The sequence below is a fragment of the Equus przewalskii genome, chromosome 5 (assembly GCF_037783145.1).
Source record: "Equus przewalskii isolate Varuska chromosome 5, EquPr2, whole genome shotgun sequence".
NCBI lineage: Eukaryota > Metazoa > Chordata > Mammalia > Perissodactyla > Equidae > Equus > Equus przewalskii.
In genome coordinates this window covers 64,059,487-64,080,136 of record NC_091835.1, presented here as the reverse complement: position 1 = coordinate 64,080,136, position 20,650 = coordinate 64,059,487, and the positions used below count along the sequence as shown (strand labels likewise).

Here is a 20,650-nt window from a genome sequence, read left to right as displayed (position 1 = left end):
ATACTAAAATATTTATCATTCCACTGACACTCTTTTTATACAGTGCCGTTAATAAGATTAATCATGTAGAAGATATAGGCCAGTATGTGACTGGTAAATCTTTGTAGATACATTCAAAATTGTCTTGACAATATGTTGGTGCTGTCGTCCCTGTCATTAGACATTCTTTTTGCATTTTTAAAAGGATAAATTGAAATATTAATTAAAGAAAATATATAAAGTTGATGAAGGAAGACAGAGGGGTGGTGGATGAAAGGGACAGCTGGAATGTCTGATGAGGTCATTTCTGAGCTACCATTTGGCCTTTGCTTTAAGAGCCCAGTAAGCTGGAAGCTAATTATACCTTAAAGACTAAGGATGCCTGTAAATTTTGCCTATAAACGTGTGATGTGGCCCTCTGTGTAAAATGGGTCATTTTCAGCTGGCATTTTAAAAAATTTTATACTAAACTTTCTGTACTCTGAAGGGCTTGTCATTAAGTTCTGCTGCAGCTGTTTAATAAATCTGTTGTCCTTTTTAAGTTGAGAAATTAGTTTTAAAAGATCCAACTGAAAAATGAGAAATGCTCAAATGAGCATTGCTCTGTGACTCAATTTTTCTATCCTTTTCTCTTTGATGATTGCAGTTCATTTAAAATTGGTATCCAGTTTCACTGTTGCTGAAACCAGGAGTGGTTTTCAGGTTGATTTTTAAAGGTCATTTTCAAGCCTTTTTTCAGTGGCTAACTAAAAATAACTTCTCAAAACAACATGACTATTGCCTCTTAATTATATCTTGACATTTAATCTTAAGGCTTTAAAAATATTCTCAATAGGAGAGTACATGGATAATCATCTATTTTGTCTCATGTATTTCTTCCCTTGATTTGACGTAGTAGTCATGTATTCAAAAAGGTTTTATTTAGGGATTTCGGTGAGTCTATCCTGTAGTGTTTTTCTTCATGAACTTGACTGTTGAACATAATTTGGGTAAATGAAAGTAATATGTCTCTTTTTAAATTTTTTCACACACAGGGTATAATGCAAGATGTGCAGTTACTTGTCATGCCCCAAGGATTTATCGCTCAGTGCCCAGATCTTAATCGCAGTAAGTCCATTAGTTCTTGCACTGTGTGATGAAAAGTGTGCTTCCTGCTTAATTTTGTCCAGAATGTCAGTTTGAAATTGGAGTTCCTGTATATTAGTTGTCAGTACAGACTTAACCAGATGGAACCCCTTATAAATACAACTTGACCAATGTAGTGTTTGTAATTCTAGCCTGTCCAACTTGTAATGACTTCCATGGACTCGTGCAGAAAATAATGGAGCTGCAGGACATTTTAGCCAAAACATCAGCCAAGGTAAAAACTACTTGTAAATATAGTATGGGGGTGCTCAAAAATCCTTAAGATTCCTCATAGTTCCTTTATAACCACAGATGTCCACCTTTGAGACTTTTCTTATACTCTCTTGTTTGTTAGTCCTGAATCTAAATCTCTGCTCAAGGAAAGAGTTATCAGTATTCAAACCCTAGCCATCTGTATAACAAACGATTCAATAAATCAAGAGTGAGGCAGATTACCTGGTTTTTACACTGCTTATTGCAACAGGATTTATTGTTTAATTTCATTTTTATTATTATTTAGTTTTTCATTACGAGGAAAGAGGTGAGAGGACTTTGTAAAGAATATGGGCACTAGAGTTATGTCGAGGAAATGGCCCCACAAATGCTTTCTACCACTATGTTTCGGTGGTAGGGTTATTCACTGTCTTATGCGTGTATCAAATTTACTTATAGTTTCACCAGACTGTTGTCATCTTGCATAGTGGTTACTGATAACCTGCAAGTTGTATTGTATATCGATGATTTGTTTCTGACACAATATAGGTTCTAAAATTTATGTTTTCACTTGAGTGAACATATTCATGAAGTAAAACGTTTTTAACAATGGAAAATGCTTCTCTGCATTGTGGGTGATGCCATTTTAGTCTTCATTTGTATCTTATAAATTATGCTTTTTTTTTTTTTCAAAGGCAGGGAGCAAATTTACCATGAAAATGAGGAGGGGGAAAAGCCTTTTCTTTTTAAAGGCTTAAATATATTTATAACAAATGGTTGATAGGTATAGTCATCATGACTGCCATACACTTAAAAAAACCCAGATGCCTACTGGAGTATTTTGTGTTTCTGTGTTGCTGGAATGGCGAACAATATGAACCCCTTCCTTTGTGCTACAGCTGTCTCGAGCTGAACAGCGAATGAATAGATTGGATCAGTGCTATTGTGAAAGGACTTGCACCATGAAGGGAACTACCTACCGAGAATTTGAGTCCTGGACAGACGGCTGTAAGAACTGCACGTGCCTGGTACGGCTTCCACTGGAGTTCAGACTAAGGGAACTCAGATGCCCCCACTGTTTAAAAATTTATTAAAACAATGTAATCATGAAAATTTCAAGACCTGTTTCCTCAAGACACAACGTTAAAGTGCTAGGAAACCCGGTCAAATCTAAAGAACTGTGTCTTGCATTATTAAAGACACTTTCTAGCCTATAAAGATGATTATGGTTTAGGAATGCTGTAAAGTGTAAGTTTATTGGTACACATGTGAAGTTAGCAATTTAAATTGGGTTACTAAGGTGATTCCCAAGGGATTATGTCCTGTTATCCTTAACATTACCAGGGATTTTTCCCCTGATGTGTTTATTAATGCATTTAAAAGCAATTTTATTGAGGTCATATTGTGTAAATTTCAGGCGTACATTATTGTATTTCAGTTTCTGTATAGATTACATGTATGAATGCATTTTAATACAACTAAATTATGTGCAGCATGAAATACTGTGACCAGATTGGGCCATATAAGCAAATAATAGAGTTTAAATAGGTAAGATAATCTTTAAAAGTTAGCTAATAAAGTGGAATGCAAATTATAGAGTTGAAATAAATATGATTTTGCTAATTGTTCACTAATAAAGTAGAATATTTAGTGCATTGGGATTTCAAAAATTGTTTGTTTTCAAAGAAAAGTTCAAACTAGTTTGACTTTGAACATTTAAATTCCACATGAATTCATTTGTTAAAACTTTTTTACTGGAAAGAAGTCAGAAGTCTTTGTGAATTAGCCTTAAAAAAGAATTTCTCCAAGTTCATCAAGTTTATTCAAAAGCAGAATATCACACATGTGAAAAAGTCGAAGGCAGATCTGAAATAGCCATATGTGTGCACACGAGTGAGCATGCATTATGATTTCTATTCAGGAACTTATTATGTTCCTATGTAAATTATAACACTTTGCAAATATCCTAAAGCCTTCCCAACGTGTTTGACGGGGGCCAAAAATCGAATTGAATAAAATAAGGAGATGTGGTGTAGTGAGGTCAATGAAATGACTAGAAGAACCGTTGGCTACCTGGGAGTTCTGGTTGACCTTCAGGAATTAAATTCCTTGCTTTCTGTCTGCAGTTAGGTGCTTCTTGTGATTGTCAGCACCGCCTTGTGGTGGTGGCCTCTCTGAGCTTAATATCCATGGGAAGATTCTGAGTCCTGAGACTGAGTCTCCAGGATGACAGCAGCTATTCCAGAAATCTCCTGGTTTATTGATGCTCATTTTATGAGTAATCTGGGGAGACATGAGTGCCCCAGGCTTAGCCTTGGCCTGCTATTTCCCTGTCAGTGTGTGCTCTTCCCTCCACCCATATCATTTCCACCTCACTCAGAAGGTGAGAAGTCTAGAGCATTTAGGATCAGTTGCTGGAGAAAAGATGGGAGCCAATCACCAGCTGGGTCAGGATCCAATCTGTATTACTGCGGGTCTCTCTGGATTATGGGTTTTATGGCATAATAACCAAAGAGAATGGTGGTATCTATGACATTTCATGTGAAGAGTTTGAAATTTAAGGAACAGATTAAAAATACTTGAGGATGATCAAACTGCAGCTTGGAAATTATTTAAATATTGTTTTCTTCTCAGAATGGAACCATCCAGTGTGAAACTCTGATCTGCCCAATGCCTGAGTGCCCCCTTAAGTCAGCTCTTGCATACGTGGATGGCAAATGCTGTAAGGAATGCAAATGTGAGCATAATTTTTATGATGAATACCTTTTTGGCAAAAATAAAGCTGTGTATTAATAAATATTCACCCATCATTGGTTTAATCTCGGCAAGCTAAATAGCTTTTTAAAATGATAAAAATAGGAAGAATACCTTCTCTATTTTGGTTGACCCGTTCTTTTCCATTTAAAAATGCTATACTTGTCTGCTAGCAGGAAAATTTTTTCTTGGAGGAACCTATTCTATATAGTGACAGTAGTAGGAAAGACATATAAGAAATTTAAGTGGAAGGCATTTCTCTCGTTACGCGAATTGATAAAAATACTTCCAAAATAGGTTAAGAATGGTTCACACTCAGCCACAATAACCAAGGAAATCCATGATACAAATGACCTTCAATAGCAGATGCTACACGAACTCCATTAGCCCACACCACAGAAGTCCACATTATTATAGAATCATCCAGTGTAGACAGAGCCATGGTCTTAATTCATAACAAGAGGAGCACAGCACTGAGTGAAGAATCTGTCCTCCTTTTAGCAGCCATTGTATGCACTTCACTTCTGATGTCTGGAAATGCTCTTTGAATCCATAGCTATCCTCAAAGGGGTTCTATATCATTCATTTAACAACAGAAAGCATTTCATCTATGTTATTTGTACTTTAAAAGACTGCCCTTAAATCCTCGTTAAAAGTGGCATTTAAAAGTTAGCTGTTTTTATGCCAAGGAATAGTAACATATGGGAACTGAGTTGCTATAAAGTTTGTAGAATATATAGGGCTGTGTAAGTGCAATACAGTAGTACCTCCTTATCTGTCAGTTTGCTTTCTGTGGTTTCAGTTGCCTGTGGTCAACTGTGGCCTGAAAATATTAAATGGAAAATTCCAGAAATAAACTATTCATAAGTATTAAATTGCATGCCATGCTGTTCTGAGTAGCATGATGAAATCCCACTCCATCCTGCTGTCCCGCCACGGACCTGAAGCATCCTTTTGTCCAGAGTATCCACCTGTTAGTCACTTAGTAGTTTTCTCGGATATCAGATTGACTGTTATAGTATCGCAGTACTTGTGTTTAAGTCACCCTTATTTTACTTAATAATGGCTCCAAAGCACAAGAGCAGTGATGCTGGCCATTCAGATATGCCAAAGAGAAACAGTAAAATCTTTCCTTTAAATGAAAAGGTGAAAGTTCTCAACTTAATAAGGAAAGAAAAAAAATCATATGCTGAGGTTGCCGAGATCTATGGTAACTTTTATTATAGTATATTGTTATAATTATTCTATTGTATTATTAATGTTAATCTCTTACTATGCCTAATTTATAAATTAAACTTTATCATAGGTATGGACATCTAGGAAAAAACATGGTATCTATAGGGTTCGCTACTATCTGCAGTCTCGGGCATCCACTGGGGTCTTGGAACGTATCCCCCGCGGATAAGCGGGACTACTATACAATCACACACACACACACACACACACACACACACGCTCACACACACATACACTTAGGGAAAGAGGAGGTGAGGGAAAGGGAAGGGGAGGGAGAGAGAATTCAGCGGTGCATTTGCTAGGGTTTCTGTTTACCTGCTCCGTTACCATTCCCATGCCTTTCTCTTGCCTACATAGTGTGCAATGTGCTACTGCTGGAGAGAGTGACAAGTTATCAGAGTAAAATCAGGAAGTCACTTCATAGCCCATTGGTTTAATTACCTCATGAGCTCTTTTATATTTCATTTTGTTAGACTTTACATCGAAGCCAGTCCATTTCACGAAAATGTATTAGCCTAGTCAAGTAGGTTCGGCCGAACCAGGAAGGATTCAATGCGATTGTTCTTACACATGTCACTAGCTAATTTCCTTGGTGGGGAGTAATCTGAGTTTTCCCCTGAACTTGTCTTCATAACTAAAAGCTTGTGGTGATGTTGTGTAGTTTTCTTTGTAGATAGTTGGAGGTGGGAGAACGAAGGGCCCTTTATAGGGCTTTATATTCATAACACAACAATAGTAGGAATCATACTTTTTGCCTACTTCTTTTATCCTTCTTTCCACCAATACTTCTACATTGTTACCTGTGAATATGATAGATTTGCATTAAGTGATGTCGATTTTATTAGAGACAGGCTGATTGAAATAATGGACCATCATGATAAACGCATTAGTCAGAAGTAGTGAATTTCAGTTCCGATGTTACCAATTGTCTCTGTTCCCAACTGTAAGCTGCCTGCTAAATCAGACTGTGCTTGAAATCTTCCCAGCATACAGTTAGACTTAATGCAATGGTAGAATATTTTAAGATTCATTAATGCAAAGTGCTTCTGGCAGACCTTGGTATTAATGATTGAAAATTGACGGTTTGCCTCATATATAAAGTAATGAAAGCTGAAAGTAAGTGATCAGTGAGGAGACCACAACATCACTGAACAAATGCCACAATAATTCATTGGCATCTTTATTCAGTCTTAATAAAAATATTAAGAATAAAATGACTTTATCTTTCTGGTCATATTCAGTGCCGTGGAATATAGAGGATTTGTGCCTATATTTGTTTGTATTTCAAATATTTGAACTTCTAGTTCTGATGAATTCAACGTTTTGCAAGAGCTAGTAAGATATTTTCAGTAAACACCCACAGAATTTTTTTTCCTAAGGGAAATAATTATTTAGCTCATATGGTAAATATTCTTAGAGATTATTTGGGAATGTCTCTCCAGGTGTGCAATTTTAAAACCAGTCACTAAAAATATTTCAGGGAATGTTCTTCTGAAAAGTTTTGCAAAAACTTATTTTAAAAAAGATAGCATTTAAAATGCATTTAATAATCATTAACTAGCTTGTTTAGATTGTTCTGATTTTCATATGTGCTGAAAGTGGGAGAAGCCAAAATACACATAGGTGTGTGTGTGTGGTGTGCATGTGTGTGGTGTGTGTGTATGTGTGGTGTGTGTGCATCTCACTGTTAGGTACAAAGGGAAAGAAACAGTCTCATTTTCCTGTGTTAATTTTGTCAGTATTATCATTGTTATAATTTATAAAAGCTTGATTTCAAGGAAATATAAGTTAGATTCTATGTTTTTTTACTTTTTAAAATATAAATATAAGCCTACCTCTTATACCCTGCACTCACCTATCTTTGAAACTCTTTTGCTCAGTAGCCCTTTTAATGACATAAATTAACAAAATATATTCTGTGGTGAGAACTGTCTCAAGAGATTAATCACTTATTATTCCTGAAGCCCTTAGAAAGTAAAGCATATGACCTCCCTGCTGAATTTTACTCTGTCATGACTGAGACAAACAAAGCAAGTGCATGTGGTCCGTCATTTTTCCACGTTCTTTATTTAATGCTTTCAGGCTTCTTTCACCAGTGCGCTTCCTGCAACTCCCAGCAGCCCTATTTTGCAGTCTGCTTTATATTTCCCCTCTGTAACTTCAGCTCCGGCCCTTTATCCAAATATAAATCCTGATGAATAATAAGAAGATTGTTGTTCTGGGAAAGAAGTCAGAGAGAACCAATTCTTTATTTGAATCTACATAAACAAAGTGTTGGGAGGAGAGTCTTAACCTTTCCCACCCCTGCCAGTGAGCTCCTCTGGTGGAACCAAACAGAGACAGATATAATCCAAGGGCAGGAATGCCAATGCCAAATCATTGAGGTCATAGTAATCACAACTATATCGAAGTCCTAGCACTTCCATAGGTTAGAAGGCTCACGCTTTCTTCCTCATACCACCTTTACAACTCTCTAAGGTAGCTGTTGCCTCCATCTTTCTAATAAGAGGGAATACGTGACTTGTCTGGGAACACACAATTAGTTAGAAATCACAGAGAAGTTCCTTCTGAAAGTGCTATGCTTTGTGAGCCTACTTCTTTCTTTAAAATCGTCCGCTGCAATTAATCTAAGTGATCCACTACTATCGACTGGTAGCTAGGCTTACCATACAAAGCCATTTGAAGTCCTGGCTAAGTCTAGGCAGAATTACAAAATAAGCGGAGTCTGCCTTTATCCCTCTATCTTCTTCCATTTCAGCACCATCACCACATCCTTTATCCCAGTCAGCGGCTCTCAACTAGCCATCCACAAGATTGAATGACACAAATTCAAGGTAGTGCTAGAAAATGTAAAGTGTAAATATTTTAGGTGATTTTAACTCTGAAATAGGATGAGGTCAAACTGAAGTATGTAAAATGTCAATCTAGATTTCAAAAAGCAAAGAATTATCAGAAAATAATTGACTAAAGTTCTACGAAATAGAAAGTTGCTGAGAGTCACTGATATTAGAAAGAATTTTAAACTTTTCACTGCATTTATTTATTTCCTTTCAGTGGATTGTAGATTCAAGTTTGAACACAGAGCTCTGCCTTACAGAAAAGGTGATTTATGAACATGGGAAATCTGAAGGAGATCTGAACTAGTGCCATAATGTTTTTTGTAGAAGAGACTGTGTTTAAAAAAACAACAACAATAACAAAAACAAGAAAGACAGATTTCCCCTCCGTTTCTGGAGAAGCATCAGATACAGGAAAGGCAACTGTGACCGTCAAAATTGGTTGGTGCTTGCCTAGTAGAGTAGTTAATTTTAGCTGGTGTTTTCTCAAAGAGGCCGGATTTATATGAATAAATTAAAATCATCATCCTTTTGATTGAACAAAATCAGTTTCAGTACACAATATAGATTACGTTTTAATATGATCTGTGTTGATTAGACATCGAATTGTTTTAAACTTAATTTTAAAAGCCCTGTCAACTTAGATAAAATGGAGTTACTATAATGTCTTTGTGTACTCAGGAGCTAAGTATGGGGGTCATCAGGTTAGATTTTCTGGATTTGAATTCTGCCTGTACCACTTATTAGCTATGCAACTTTGATCAAGTTGGTTAACCTCTCAGACTCTCAGTTTTCTCCTCTGTAAAATGGAGATGGCAATTATATCTATATTGTAAGATTGGTGTGAGGAGTGATTAATGTAAATATGTAAATTTACATTATGTAAAGTGCTTAGAACAATGTTAGCTATTATTATTGTTTTTATTAGAAGAACCATTCATGTTTTTATTGATGAAAATACAGAGTAGTTAAACTATGTCTTTGGCTTGTAGATCTTAAAGCTACATAGGACCTTAGATATTCAGAATGGCTGTTTACTTTTAGGGAGATAAGGTTTCATTATCCCCATTTTACAGAGCAATAATGAGATCATGGAGGTTAAATGATCTTTGTAAGATTGAACAGTTAGTATGTAATGCAAGGTAGTTTTTTTCGGATTATATTCTGATGTACAGTGTTACTCTCTTTAAGGCCATTCTCTTCCTCAGTATTTTGGATAAGTCTTGACCAAGGTTGACACAGGAACCAATTTGTCATGCATTATGTTTTCTTTTGTGTCTGGCTTCTTTCATTCAAAATCATCTTTGTGAGATTTATCCATATTTTTGCATGTAGATGTCAATCATTCATACTTATTGCTGTATATACTCTATTTGTGCTAATGTACCACAATCCAATCTATGATTGAAGGGCAGTTTGGTGCTTTCCGGTGTTTGGATGTATAAATAGTCCATCTATAAACATTCTTTACATGTTTTTTGGTGTTATGCATGCCTGATGGTTATATACCTAAGAGTAGAATTGTTTGGTCATAGGTTAAAACTGTATTATTCTATGGCACAGCTGTCTTACCCTTGCACAAATTTGCTTTGCCTAACAGTTTTCTAAAGGAGTTATACCAATTTACCCTGCCACCAACAATATATGAGAGTTCCAGTTGCTCCATACCCTTGCCCACACTTGGCATTTTTGATCTTTTTCATTTTAGGTATTAGGATAAATGATTTTGGTACATGATATTATACTGTAGTTGAAATTTGCATTTCCCTGATGACTAATGAAGACGAGCACGTTTTCATATATTTATGGGCCACTTTAGTTTTAAATAATATAAAGTAAGAGTAGATTTTTTTTTTTATATGTACACTTTTCCAGAGAGCATTTTTCTTGCTCTTGACAGGAGATGGTAGTTTGGGAGGTTTGATTCTTTTATTTTCATGTTAGCATGCAAATATGGATGATTCTAGCCTGTCACTTAAAATGCGTAGCAAAGTAGGGACAGAGATTAAATGACTGCCACTCAAGTAACTTGGGGATTTTTCTTAAAAAGGGAATGACAGTATAATAAAAATGATTCAGAGACTTTTGAATGTGTGAATGTAGGGATGAGGAACAAAATCAGTGGGATATAATTCACCTGGAATCTCTTTGTCCTTAATAAAAAGGAAAACATAATTTATATAGGCTACATTAAAAAAGAAATAATTTTGGAGCAACATAACCAATAAACTTAGCTGTCTCTCCAGTAATGCTGGAAGCATGGGAAATATGCAGTATGCATGGGAGGTTCTTGTGCATGAGCACAATTATAAATTAGTTGACACTGTAGAGACACAAGGGGCTACATGACCAGAATGCCAGTGCTGACTGAGGGGATCTATGCAGTAACGACAAAGGAAGAAAGAGTGATCAAAGGGAAGGTGTGTTGTTTTACATATCAGATGCACTATTTTTAGAAAGTTTGCAGTTATTAAGGAGTATAATGTCACAACAAACAATTGAATGAGTGGAGAGGTAATGGTGTTGCTGTAAATTGTGTCTATGGCCTTGGTCTGGATGGTCTTTTCTTACCAAAATTACCTTAATTTAGTATTTAAAATAATATTGGGTGAATCATAGAATTAGGACACTTTTCTAATTTTATAGGTATGTGTGAAAAAATGGGCAAGAAAAGTGTGCATTACTTCATTAAGAAAATAGTCCACTTGTGCATTACTTCATTAAGAAAATTGAACTTATGATGAGAATGTTTTCACTAAAGACAAATTAGCTAAGGTATGTTAAAGAGAGATTTCATCAAAACAATCCTGTAGGCTTCCTAAACACTATCATTAATTTTGTGCTGATATGTTTTCATAAACTCTTCAGGAAGACATTTGGCATGCTATCTTTTAAACATTATAAAAACTGATAAATGTCAAATCAGTGGAAAAAGTACTGAACTGTCAGTATATTAATAAGAATAATTAACATTATAGCCTTCAGATGAATGACTATATGAGACACCACATGATATGTTTTAATGATCTTTAGAAAAATTAACAATCTACTGTTTATTAGTTAGCTTGTAGCATAGCTGGGATGCCAGTAAAAGGCAGGGCAGAATCATAGGATGATGACAATGTCACAATGATTTAGCTGCTGTGTCCTCTACTTCACAGTCCTACAAGTAGTAGAAGTTGTTTCACTATCATTCTTTCCTCCTAATCCTGGTACAGCATTTTTAATGTTTTAACTAAAAGTAATGCATGCATGCAGTAAATATTCAATCCATCTAAAAAGATATAAAATAAAACATAAAAATCTCCCTTTTGCCTGCTGAAAACTTGTAGTCCTTGTAAATCCTTCTAAATGATTTTCAATGCATCCACTTACATATGCGTGCGTGGGCTTTTCATGTATGTTACGTGATATCTACAGTTTTCTGGGCTTTTATCTTGGGCATGTTTCCATATCAACCAACTTTAAAAATGGCTGCATATAACTCCACTGTATAGTTTTATCTTAGTGTTATTTCTTCTCTCTCAAACTCTCTGTTTTCAAAAGAAAAACAATATTGCAGGATGTCATTCATACATAATCTTGGTGCACTTTTATGGGGCTTTATCCATAGAGTAAGGTGCTAATGGTGACTGCCGCGTCGAAGACTAGGGCACTTTTAAATATTGTCAGCTCTGCCCAACTTACTCTACAAAAAGCTGGTCTTGGGGGGTTTTCCCCTTTAGCGAGAAGCACTAGGTGGCAGTGCTGAGAGAAACCTGAAAACACCACTTTTCTCTTGGTTTCACTAGGTCTGTAAAAAGGGCATCGGGGGTTTTTTTCTTTTTCCCAAACAAAGTAATATCAATTTATGGGAGATCCTTTAATGAATGATAGTCTATGGAAGCCTAACTTCTTGTTTTACCCCAGACAATGTTGTCTAGTGAGTTCACATGAAATTATTGTTACAATTAATTGCTGTTCGCATCTTCAGTAAATTCCATAGATGGCATAAGAATATATTGAATTTATTTTTTTCTGAAATGAAAGTGGTTTTCCAGAAGACAGAGCACGGAGTACTGCCCTCTGATTCGGAGGCATTCTGCTGTGCCTATTTAATCATGTTTTGTTTTAAAATAATAGAAAGTACTCAGCCTCTAGTTCTTCACCCTGAATTGTAATTTCTCTTCATTATTAAGATCCTTGAATAAATGTATTTTGTGGATTTTATTATTTTTCATGCCCCATTACATTTTCTCAAAGGAATTTCTCTGCCCATCTAATGACATTGCTTTAAATGGCCTAAAACTCCTCAGAAGAAAGCTTTATGCAAATCTGTCTGTAATAATAATTAAATCAAACCGTCTGGCATAGTTCTAAAAGAGTAAAAATGGGACTCTTTAGGTGATCAGAAGGCTAGTCCTCCTTAGTACTGTGAGGCTTTGAAACAAGTGAAAGGAGTTCAGATTTATCCCAAAGCAAAAGAGTGATATCTAGATATCATTCAGATGAGACTCAGTCTAAGAGAGAAGAAAAACACTTATCTTAGGCAGATAATATAGCTTCTTAGCTGCAGTGTTGTTAGGAAATTGTTTTAAAAATGAGCTTATTTTCTTCTCAATAGAAATCACACAAAATGGCATTTTGTAATCAGAATAGGGAAAAAGAAGATATATGCAATTTAAAGCATCTTACAAGTTGATTTTGGTAATTATGTTGAAAGTAGTAACTCCGCAAGAGCAACTGCTTGATAAAGGCAAATGGACATCGTGGTGCCCATTGGAGAATAAAGCGACAAGACCTACCCTCCCCAACAAAAAGTACAAAGCAGTAGCTCAGCTGTACTGGGCTCCCCACTGGAGGCCTTGAATAATGTATGTGACTTGTGTTCTCTGGTATATATTTACAGATTGTATAAAATTAGCATAGACTAAAAATTAAATGAAGAAAACACAATGATATAGGAGTTCAGTGCGAGGAAGGATCAGAAAAGAATTCACTTTTTCGGTTTAGAGATGGTTGTGATAGAGTACAATTCAGGCACGTTTCTTTTAATGCAAAAGCTAGCTTCAAATTCAAAACTATTTAACCATAAAAATTCATATAAAATCACATGAAATTGCTTTAAAAAATGGTTCCTGGAGTTGGTAGTGGTAAGAATGGAGCTGCGTCCAACTCAGGAATGTTAAGCTTGTAAAATATCTATTTGTTGGAACGGCTGCTGTAATCTCTTGGCCTGCTGCTAGAATATTCTACCCACATTATATACGAGAGCCTTTGCCTAGATTTTGCTTCTAAATGGCAGCAACTCCTATTCACACCCTCTTTACCCCAGTCGCTGGAATGTTGCCTCTTGGGGAGCTGGCTATGCGGTCTCTGGAGTTTTGGGCCTAAGCCATAGGGCCACACTAGGTTTTTAGGATTTGAGGTTCAGATCGTGGGCTTACTGTTGGTTTAATATGTTAGTTACATTGTTAGTGTAAAACAAATTCTGGGCTGACTGGCTTCAGAGTGGCCCTCACTTATAAATATTATTTCAAGTTGTAGACAGATGTCTCACAAATACTTGTTCAACAAACTCAGCAACTCTGGAAAGATAATTTTAAGTTCACATAGCATAATAGATAATATACAGATATGATATTTATAATTTTAATCATTGGCAACTGACCGCCGTGATCCACGACACATACATTGGTAATTTTGCTGAGACCTGAATTTTTGTCCAACAATCTCTAAGGCCTGTGTGCATGAGCATGACACTTAGCTCAAATTTTAATGGGAGTATGAATCACCTGGGGATCTTGTTAAAATGAAAATTATGATTCAGTGGTTCTGGGGTGAGGCCTGAGCGTTTGCATTTCTAACTAGCCCCTGGGCAATGCCAGCTCTGCTGGTACGGGGAACACGCTTTACTTAGCAAAGATTTAGCTCATAGGTGTGCTTTCCTTGTTGCCCAGGTTCTCAGTGGACCTTTATGCTTCTCTCTTGGATCTCAATTATTCAGGAAGAGCTCTTAATACATGTTTTAGGGTTTATGTTCTTTTTTTCTTTTGTAAAGATTGGCACTTAAGCTACATCTGTTGCCAATCTTCTTTTTCTTCTCCGCAAAACCTCCCAGTGCATAGTTGTATATTCTAGTTATAGGTCCTTCTGGTTGTGCTGTGTGGGATGCCACCTCAGCATGGCTTGATGAGTGGTGCAGGGTCCATGCCTAGGATCCAAACTGGTGAAATCCTGGGCTGCTGAAGCAGGGTGTGTGAACTTAACCACTGGCCATGGGGCCAGCCCCAAGGTTTCTGTTTTAAACTGACATTTATTAAGTATTTTTGGAGTAGGAGAACTAACATGAATCATTTTTCTTGCTAGTCATAATGGCTTCCAATTTACAGATGAGAAAACTGAAGCTTAGGGAGGTGATTTCATTTGCCTGAGATAACCCAGCCAATCAAGTGGCAGCACCACAGTTTGAAGACATGCAGGGTTTCTCTTATGCTGCCTTGTGTGATGTATAGCATATTTCTTTAGTGCAAAAAGAAAATCCAAAAAGAAAATTATCCGGTGTGAATGGAGAAGTAAAAAAATTTATGATGTTCTGGAGACAGCGATAATCATATGTTCAAAGAATATGTAAATACTTAGGAAATGCAATTTTATAACACTTATGTCTATATACGGTAAGAAAGGAGAGAAAAAGCAAATGTAAATTATCCAGTATTCATTACTAAAATGAAGTGTCTATGTCTGTTGCAGGAAGCATAACTTTTCATTACTTCGTAATACCTCATGTACAGAACAGAAACTGTTGATTCTGATAGTTCAGGAAAAGAAATTTCAAAAGCAAAGTTCTCCTGCTTGAGTTTTTATTTGATTTTGGTAAAGAAAGAACAGGGAAGGCAGATTGAATTAAAACTTAAAAGTACCTACTGAAAAGATCTAGACCTGCCTGGATTATTAACTGGAATTCTTGGTAGTCACTGGTCATGGAGAATTCTTCCTCCTTGGTCCCCAAAGCTTTTTTTATTTTTGAAGTTATCTTTGCATTTTCATTAGATCAAGTCTCTCTCTAAATACTCCTGGTGGAATAATTCACATCAATCTGATTCCCCCGGCTTTTAGTAGCTTGCTGCAGTCTCATAAGAGATATAGTTTTAGTTTATGCCAGGTGGCTCTGCTGAGATGAATTGTGCTGTCTCAATGTTAAATTAAACTGTTCTCATCCAACTTGTAACTATTCGTGTCCCACATACATTGAAGTCTGGTTTTTTATTTTAGGTCTTGTAAGACTAAGAAGATTAATAGAAGCAATCCAGTACTAGAAAACTTTAGGACAATGCATTTTCCACAAGCTTAAATTTCTTTTTCTCCTTTGCAAAAATTCTCCCATTAATCCATGCCCTTGGAATTGTGCTCCGTGCCACTTGATTCCTGGGGTTATTTCAAAGATGGTGATGTAGGAGGAGTTAGTGAGCCTGTACTAATGTACCTCACGATGCTAAAACCGAGTGTGCACAGATGGCCCTCTATGTTCTCTCGGGTTTTATTCAACCTATTCAAGCCTTGTTGACCAGTTTCAGGTTCTCATAGTTTATTGTAGCATTATTTGTAAGAAGACATGAAACGTATTTTTTTGCCTGAGTTGTTATTGTTAGATTTGGGAAGCTAATTCTTATGCTTAGAGGAAGAGAAAAAAAAATGCAGTGGGTAATGCATTCTTTTCACACTATTTTGTGGGTAAGCATCATGTTTTCAAGCCAATAAAAAGTTGAATTTTTCTGATCATAAATTAGGTCATCTCGCGGCAAGCAGTATTAAGAATATCCCGTTTTTGTTCATGTCTGTAGTGTACCTCCAGCATTTCTCAGGCCCTGAATCTCAGAAGGTCACTTTTATTTGTTGGTTGGGAAGAAGGGAGGGGGTGGGCTGCTATAGAACAAGATGGACATTGTACTCGCTCGCTGATTTAGTTTGTCTGTTAACGTCCCTGCAGACCACAGTTCCTAATGCTGACGGACTTAGGGCTGGGGAGACGACGAGGAGAATGGGAAGCGGAATGCACGAATTGGATTAACTGTCCTGGCTGAGTTTGCCATATGCCCAGGAATGAATTTAGGAGCTGGAGAGCTTGGAATAATTCTAGAAATAGCAGTATGGGGATAGTTGTTCTATGCCTAGAGAAACTGAGTGAAATAAAGGTGAAATTGTGTGTCATACCACTAAGTGTTTTTTCTTTAATTTTCATTCATTTGAAAAATAGTTATTATGACCCTGTATGAATTAGTCTCAACACTGGGGATACGGTGTGAACAAAATAAAATTGCTCTGTGCTCTCAAAGACCTAATAATCAGGTCGTGGAGACAGATATTCATCATATAATGATCAAGTATGCAATGCAACGTTGCAGCAGTAAGCACCTGTAATAAGTGAAATTCACCTAGCAGGGAGTTCAGGGGAGGCTTCCTTCAGAAAATGATGTTCAAGTTGAGATCTGATGAAGAAATAGCATTACACTAGTGAAGAGATGAAGGAAGAAATGTTCAGGCCGAGAGAAGGGAATATGCAAAATCTCTATATAGGAAGGTAGGATGGTGTGAAAGGAGGCTGGTGTGGCTGATGTGCAGAGTCAAGAGCATGATGTGAGATGCCTCTGGAGAGGTAAGAAGGGGCCAAGTGAAGGAGTTTTATTTTTATCCTAAGGGCGATGGGAGGCAAGTTGCATATTTTAAGCAAGGCAGATCTGTTTTTGCCGTTATCCAGAGAAGAGATGATGGGAGCTTCATGAGATGGAAGGGATGGGAAGATATATTCTGGATATATTTTGAGGGTAGAGCCGACAGGATTTTCTGATGGCTTCGTATGGGCATGAGTAAAAGAAGAGATAGAATGATTGCAAGGTTTTTGGACTGAGGAAGTAGAAGAATGTAGTTGCTATTAACTAGGGTGGGGAAGGCTGATCATTGAGCTGGATTGGGGAGAGTGGCTAAGATCAGGAGTTCAGTTTAGATATATTCTGTTTGAGGGGTGTATTAGCCATTTAAGTGGAAATGTAGAGCAAGCAGTTGTATATGTAAGTCTGGAGTCTGGGCCAAGGCTCAGAAGTAGAGGCAGAAATCTGGATTGTTGAATTTTCCTTCATATGTTTGTTGGCAATTTCTGTTTATTTTTTGAATTGATTTTTTGTGTACATTGTCCACTTTAAAATTCAATTCTTTGTAGTTTTGCTTCTTGATTTGTAAGAGCTCTTTTTATAATAAAACTCATCTGTTATATATGTTGTAAATATGTTTTCATGAAGTTACTTCTTTTACTAGTGTTTTTCAACATAAAGAGATTTAACATTTTATGTTACTGAATCTTTTAGTCATGCTAAAAATGGCTTTTTCCTCTTTTAATTCATAAAAATATGTACCTTCTAACCTCTGAGTGGCCCGTCTTCATTTTAAGTTTAAACAATCTGGGATTTGTTTTTGTGTTCCTGAGAAAATAATTTTAGTTAACTTTTTGTTTTGGTCAAACAAGTTAACCAATAATTCCAGTATCATTTGTTGAATAATCCTTTTGTTCACTGATTAGCATGTCACTTTATCTTATATTAAATATTTACATGTTTACCTGTATTTGAGTTTGTTTCTAAGATTTCTATTATTTTCTATTATATTTGTCTCTTACGTATTGAATCTACAGTATTTTAATTAGTGCATCTTTCTAGTATGTGTTATTATCTGAGAAAACAAATCTACCATCGTTCTTTTTAAAAATTTCCTTGGGTTATTTTCTCTCATTTATGCTTCCAGATGACTTACGTATCATGAGAATTATCTGTCCCTAAATGGTTTTAAAAGCTCAGTTATATGGTTGTCTGATTCTGGTAACTTTTTTGAGATAATTCTTTGATGGACACCACAAAAAAAGTTTTTGTGGTTATTCTTGTTTGTTATTTTGTATCTCTTAGTGAAAACATCTTCATGGTTTAAGATTTGAAATATTTCGGAGGTGGAGTAATGTTGGGTGTTGACAAGTTCAAGGGTATGGCTGTGGAACTGGGATGCTTAAGTAGTGAGGGAATGAAATTCACTGTGTATAAGGAGGCAGGCAAACTTAGATTCTGGGTGTTGAACGAGTTTTCCAAAGGCCATTCGAAGTTTCCCAAGACAAAGTGAAGAGCAAGTTTGTTTTTCAGGTTTCAAAGTTCCCAGTGACTCTGTCATAGATAGTGATATTAATGAGGAGAGGTGGTAGTGGGTGGAAGAGAGGGATGTCATAGATATCAAAGGAGGGCGGATTTTTCCATGAGGGTGAAAGAGTGGTATTTTGGAAGTGGCACTCTTTCCTATCACAAGCATACATGGGATGTGGGAAAACAAAAAATCTAAATGACATGGTTTCAGAGAAAGAAGCATTATCCTCACTGAAAATCCAAGTTTTAATCAGAGCAGGGCATTGGAGGGTGGGTGCATTTTGTGAGGTGTTAGATTATGGAGGATATGTATGGGCAATGGTTGAGATGGAGGATTGGAAGCCCTGTGGATCAGTGGACTTTTGCTTTGTAGCAAAACATCCAAATACTTAGTAGCCTAAAACAATAGTTTAGCAGGTTGGAAATTTGGATTGGGCTCAAGTGCACCTGGAAATGTTTTTTTCAGTCTTGATCTAGTTAGTCTAATCTTGTCTGGGCTTGCTTATGCACCTGTATTTAGCTGGTGGGTTAACTCAGCTGATTGGTTTGTGATGGCCTCACTTTTTGTGGCTGGGATAGCTGGAGCCTCTTTCTATGTCTTCTTTCAACCTAGGAGGTTAGTCCAGGGTTGTTCACATGACATTTGCAGATTGCTAAGAAAGTCCTGGGCTAGGAACTCTGTCACCTATTGGTACCTCTACCATGTTCTGTTGGCCAAGTCAAATCACAAGGGCAGTACAGATGATGGATGACCTGTAAAATCACTTTGAAAGGGCCATAGAAACAGGGAATGGAAAACTTTAGCTATTTCTACAATTTTCAGCATCCTGGGAGGATGATTCAGGGGGAAGGAAATCTAGAGGGATATAGGGATGAAAGCAGGAGAGATATGCCTGGTTGCTGCTTTCAAACTGGGGGTTTGCACTCAAGAACGAACAGGATATGAAGTATGGTGGGCTTCACTGACCTCAAGGGCCCAATTCTTACTCTGGCACTGCTTTAAGCTTTGGTGCAGCCTGCATTCTCAGGCAGTATTAAGATCTTGGTGAAACTAGTGGTCAACCACTGTGTCAGAGGCCATGTCTGGTTGAGGTAACAGATAGTATGTTAGAGGCATGAGGTTTTACTTTTGGAACAGTGTTTGAAACAGCACAGAATAGAAATGTGGTATGGTGCCTTTAAAGAATACTAGCCCAGAAAGACAGGGATCAGAAATGGTTAACTCTTAGGATTCTAATCTCAAGGTGGAAATAACAGTGGTGCTAGGTAAGTGCAGGTAAGGAGTGAGGCTTCTGAAGAAATTCTAACCCAGGTTTATATAGAATGAATTGAGTTATTCTATTTCACACAAGGCAGGTCCATTTGTCATTTATTTCTGCAGCTCCATCACTTGACACCGTATCTAATGCACACTAGATCTTCAAAAAGTGTTTTTTGCATCATTTATTGAATAAAGCATTCCGTATTTTGGCCCTTTTTCCAAGAAGTTTTATTGTACTTCATCTCTTCTATACGTATTAACAGTAAGTTTAGATTATTATACTTGTGCATCTTCTGCAAAAAGAATAATTGATTGTACTTTTCTTCATGGTGTCTAGTTTATTCTTTCTATATTTTGAAATGAGACTTTAATAAAGCAGAATAACTAGGGGTTATGTGTGGCAGACATTCACAAAGCTAAGAGCATTTAGAAAAGCATTCTTTCTCATCTCAGCATTCTCATCATGAAAGAATGGAAGGCATTGTCTTTTCTAAACTCTTTACATTGAATGTTGCAAACTTTCTCTTAGGGCAAGTTAAAATCATTTCCTGATTTTGAATACTTTGAGGATAAAAATTTCCCAAATAACCCAGTTATCACAGCTAATATAGCAGGAAACTAAAAATGTTTAATTAGGATAGTCAGTTTAGATTGTGCTAGAAAAATGTTGAGTTTTCATATATGCAGTATTAATGTTGGATATACACACATATATACATTATATATAATATATATATATATATATATATATAGCCTACCAGATAGACAAAGCATAATGTTCATTTGTTTCTAGGTTTTACTATTATAAAAATACCACCATAATTATTATATCATGTTGAATCTATAAAATAGGAATTTATAGGTCAAACATTATACAAAATTTGTAGAATTTTGACATGTATTACAGAATTGTTCTCAAAGGTTTTACCAATTTACCCTTCAGTAATATGTAAGACTGCCTGTTTCTATATACCCACTCTAGCACAAGATAATATCATCATAAAAAAATATTTTCTAATTTGATGTGTGGTCTGCGGTATCTTGTCAGTGTGACTTGAGCATAGTGAATGGTGTGAGAATGTAAGTAG

At 36.4% G+C, this 20,650-nt stretch overlaps 1 protein-coding gene across 6 annotated transcripts in view; it reads left to right on the top strand.

Moving 5' to 3' along the window:
• Nucleotides 1-20,650, top strand: part of NELL2 (neural EGFL like 2) — a 362,958-nt gene that overhangs the window by 138,686 nt on the left and 203,622 nt on the right. For all 6 annotated transcript variants that reach the window (XM_070621103.1, XM_008519672.2, XM_070621102.1 and 3 more), the window contains 4 exons: nucleotides 1,014-1,086; nucleotides 1,257-1,339; nucleotides 2,217-2,345; nucleotides 3,952-4,054. In XM_070621103.1, the coding sequence (XP_070477204.1) occupies nucleotides 1,014-1,086; nucleotides 1,257-1,339; nucleotides 2,217-2,345; nucleotides 3,952-4,054 (388 nt within the window). The remainder of the gene's footprint in view (nucleotides 1-1,013; nucleotides 1,087-1,256; nucleotides 1,340-2,216; nucleotides 2,346-3,951; nucleotides 4,055-20,650) is intronic.